The following is a 3,482-nucleotide window of genomic DNA, read 5'->3' as shown; positions in this document are numbered from 1 at the left end:
TTGGTTCGGGTGAGTGGGTGGGCGGTTCTATGCCTAGAATTGAAAACTAGACCCATACTCATTGGTTCCACTAAATTCTAGCATCAAAGAGAGCCGTCATCAATGAGAAAGTGGGAGTTCGGACTTGGCAATAGGCAATCTGGACGGTTCCTAGTTCCTTTGTACACCCCTACATGCTCATTGGCAAACCAATATTTATTTTTAAAATGAATTTACTAAAATACAAAATTAGATCTATTAAGAAGGACGCATAAAGATATTATTAATATGTCCCATCACTACATACATTGAACTTATAACTCGAAATTGATATATATATATATATATATATATATATTGTGAATAAGACGGCCGTGAATTAACAACTACTGGCATCCGCATGAACTATATCGTGTTATTGAGATTATATTCTTTGAATTATTTGTGCAGTCATAAACGTCATCTCCTTCAACTCTATTGCATTCCATTTATCTCACGAGATGTTGACCTACACGGGATTCGAGCTACCAACCATTAAAAACACCTTCCTTGCAAAACCGTCTCATCTTATTATTTTACTCGGTCCATGAATCTGCAGGCCGCCGCTTTCCTCTTGTAATAAACATAAAACAAAAAATTAAAAAGACTAAAAATTAAAAATCCTTTGGCGTTCCACATGGGGTCAAACCAAATTTACATTCCTCAAGTGAAGGTTCAATTTTGCTATATTCCCTAATGCTTTTCGCACTACACTTTCAAAAGCATTAATGAGAGTAGCGCTGGAGGTGAAAGCAAAAGCTAAATGAAATCCGTCTCTACTTTGAGATCAAGGAGGGATGGTTCTGGCCAATTTATTTTGTTTGAACATTTTCTATAACTTGTCTTTTACATTTGCACGGTTCCACATAAAACACAGTCAACAAGAATCAACATGGTTTATAGTCACAAAAGACACTAGAATAGTCCAAATGGATTGTAGTCCCAGATACGCTGAAACATACACCAAGTAATCATAGAATTGAAATACCAACAGCCTCTTAAGCTAAATGGAGGCTCACTAACTGCAGACATCCTCGATGAAACGACCTAAAGACAAGTAAGAAGTGCCACCCTCCATCAAAGCCTTCCTGCTCTTCTTGCTCATCTCCATCACCTTCTTCCTCCTCTCCCCTGCCTCCTTCCCCTCCATTAAGCTCTTTATCCCTCTCTCTATCTTGTCTGCCGTCACGATGCTGTTGCCACCTTTGATGAGATCTCTTCGATAATCCATCTTGATCTCTGCCGCGAGGCCAAGCTCCACCACCAATTGGAAGGCGTTGAACTGTTGCTCCGCATACTGGGGCCACGCGGCAATCGGCACGCCGAACCATATGCTTTCTAGGGTGGAGTTCCACCCGCAATGCGACATGAACCCTCCGATGGCTCGATGGGCTAGGATTGCAACCTGTGGGGCCCACCCGATCACTCTCCCGACACCGGTGGTCCTGTCAATGAAACCCTCGGGGAGGACCTCCGCGGGATCTGCGTAGTCAGTGGGGGATTCTAACTTGCCCTTCGCCGGTGGCTGCCGTAGGGACCACAGGAAGTGGCACTCACTTCGCTCCAATGCACAAGCAATCTCTTTCACCTGGTCCTCGTCGAAGCTCCCGTGGCTCCCGAAGCATAGGAACACCACTGACGCGTCCGGTTGCTGGTCAAGCCAGTCCAGGATCTCAAAACCCTTTTTGCTCTCGACCTTGATGTTCAGTATGGGCCCCAGGGGGTAAACTGCGGGCGCTCCAAGGCCTGCCAAGGCCTCCATCGCGCGTGGTTCTAGCTCGGCGAATGTATTTACCAAAATTCCTTTGGCTTCCTTAAACCTCCGGGCGTGGCCCAAGAATATCTGGCAGTCTTCTTTCATGAGCACATCTGAGGGCAAGAATTTGGCGGCCGGCAGCGAGTTAGCGAAGCACGGGAAGTCCAGCTCGGCATCTGGACCCGTGAGCATTGTCAGGTCCACGTGTTGCTCATCTTGAAGAAACTGGAGGTACAACATCAATCCGAGGAACGCCACGCCCGACGGGATGAACACGTACGAAGGGATGCCAAACTCGACAGCCCCGTTGATCACCGGGGTGCAGAACATGTCAACGACGAGCCCCTTGAGCCGTGATGAGCCGGAGGTGGAGAGGTTGGCGATGGCTTCTCTGACGCTGGCTTTGTGGCTCTCCATGAAATGACTGAGAAAGGCCATCGGGGACGCCTCTAGGGAGACGTTTTGCTGGGGGAGGAGGACGAAGCGGATGCGGGTGGCAACGGAGGCAGCGAACAACTCAACACGGGAGTCGATCTCGGAGTCAAGGGGTGACTTCATGACGAGGACCGTAATGGAGAGCCGATCATCGCGGTCGACGAGGAGCTTGGCCATCTCCAACATTGACAGGAGGTGGCCGACGGCTGGAAATGGGACAAACACAAGCTCGGATGTGGTAGTCATGACGACGACGACGCCTGGGAAGTTTCTTCTTTTTCCTCACTGAGTTAAATGGTTTCGGAGAAGATAAAGAGGCGGAGGAGGCTCTCGTGGACCTCAATTGGTGAGTCTTTATTTATGGTAATTGAGGAAGCACCCGAAAGATACGTGATCAATAGTGTAAATGAGCTCATTCTATACGATTTATATTTCGAAAGTATCATTGTAGAGTTTACGTGATCAATAGTGTAAATGAGCTCATTCTATATGATTTATAGACCATATAATATTCGTTCAATTGGAAAGCTATTGCGTGACATTTACCTTTCAATTACTGATTGTTATGACAATGTTATTGGTAATCCAATTTGAGACGTGCCCAGGAATCCCCCCCCCCCCTTGGGTATGTGCCCCTTCAATGAAGAATTTGTCATGTGTCCCAACACGATTTGGAGCGGCATTTGATAGCTTGTATTAAAAATAGAATTGGTGGATTGAATAACAAAGACAGCCTTGTATAACATATTTTATAGGAGGACGCAAGAATTGTCAAATGCTGTACACAGCATGTTGCAAATTTATTATAATATGGGCTTACATTAGTTAATTAATTTTCTATTTTAAATAATCGGTTAATGGATATTCCAATATTTATTAAACCCTTAAGTGATTCTATTGAATTGGGTTTTGGTATCTATTAATAACGGGCTTAGTTGAGAAGTAAGGTGTAGGCAATTGTGTTTAATTGAAACTCGTAATGGGAAGATTAATCTCATTGAAAGCTGTTATACTGAAATATGTCATAGAGAGGAAGATCTGACATTCCAATAGATCTTTGGTATTGGAGTGAATTATTTTTCTTCAAGTGAAACAATGGTTTACACTTTAATTCTGTTGTACTTATTGACCTCGATGTTTTATAGTCATATATGGATCCGATTATTCTTGCTTAATTAGTTATTTATGTGAATAATTTTCCACATGTGGTATCAGAGCAAATCATATATGATTGTAGAACCCAATTTTATTTTATTTTTTCATGGACAAATTC

At 43.9% G+C, this 3,482-nt stretch overlaps 1 protein-coding gene across 1 annotated transcript; it reads right to left on the bottom strand.

The window, feature by feature from the left end:
• Nucleotides 1-809: 809 nt before the first annotated feature.
• LOC104433797 (anthocyanidin 3-O-glucosyltransferase 2) lies at nucleotides 810-2,605 on the bottom strand. The gene has a single exon (XM_010046668.3). The coding sequence runs from the start codon at nucleotides 2,453-2,455 to the stop codon at nucleotides 1,037-1,039; it is 1,419 nt and encodes a 472-aa protein (XP_010044970.2). The 5' UTR covers nucleotides 2,456-2,605; the 3' UTR covers nucleotides 810-1,036.
• Nucleotides 2,606-3,482: the final 877 nt, after the last annotated feature.

This window comes from Eucalyptus grandis, chromosome 1, assembly GCF_016545825.1.
Source record: "Eucalyptus grandis isolate ANBG69807.140 chromosome 1, ASM1654582v1, whole genome shotgun sequence".
NCBI classification, from domain to species: domain Eukaryota; kingdom Viridiplantae; phylum Streptophyta; class Magnoliopsida; order Myrtales; family Myrtaceae; genus Eucalyptus; species Eucalyptus grandis.
Note: the sequence above shows the minus strand (reverse complement) of the source record. Positions and strands in the feature narration are given on the sequence as shown.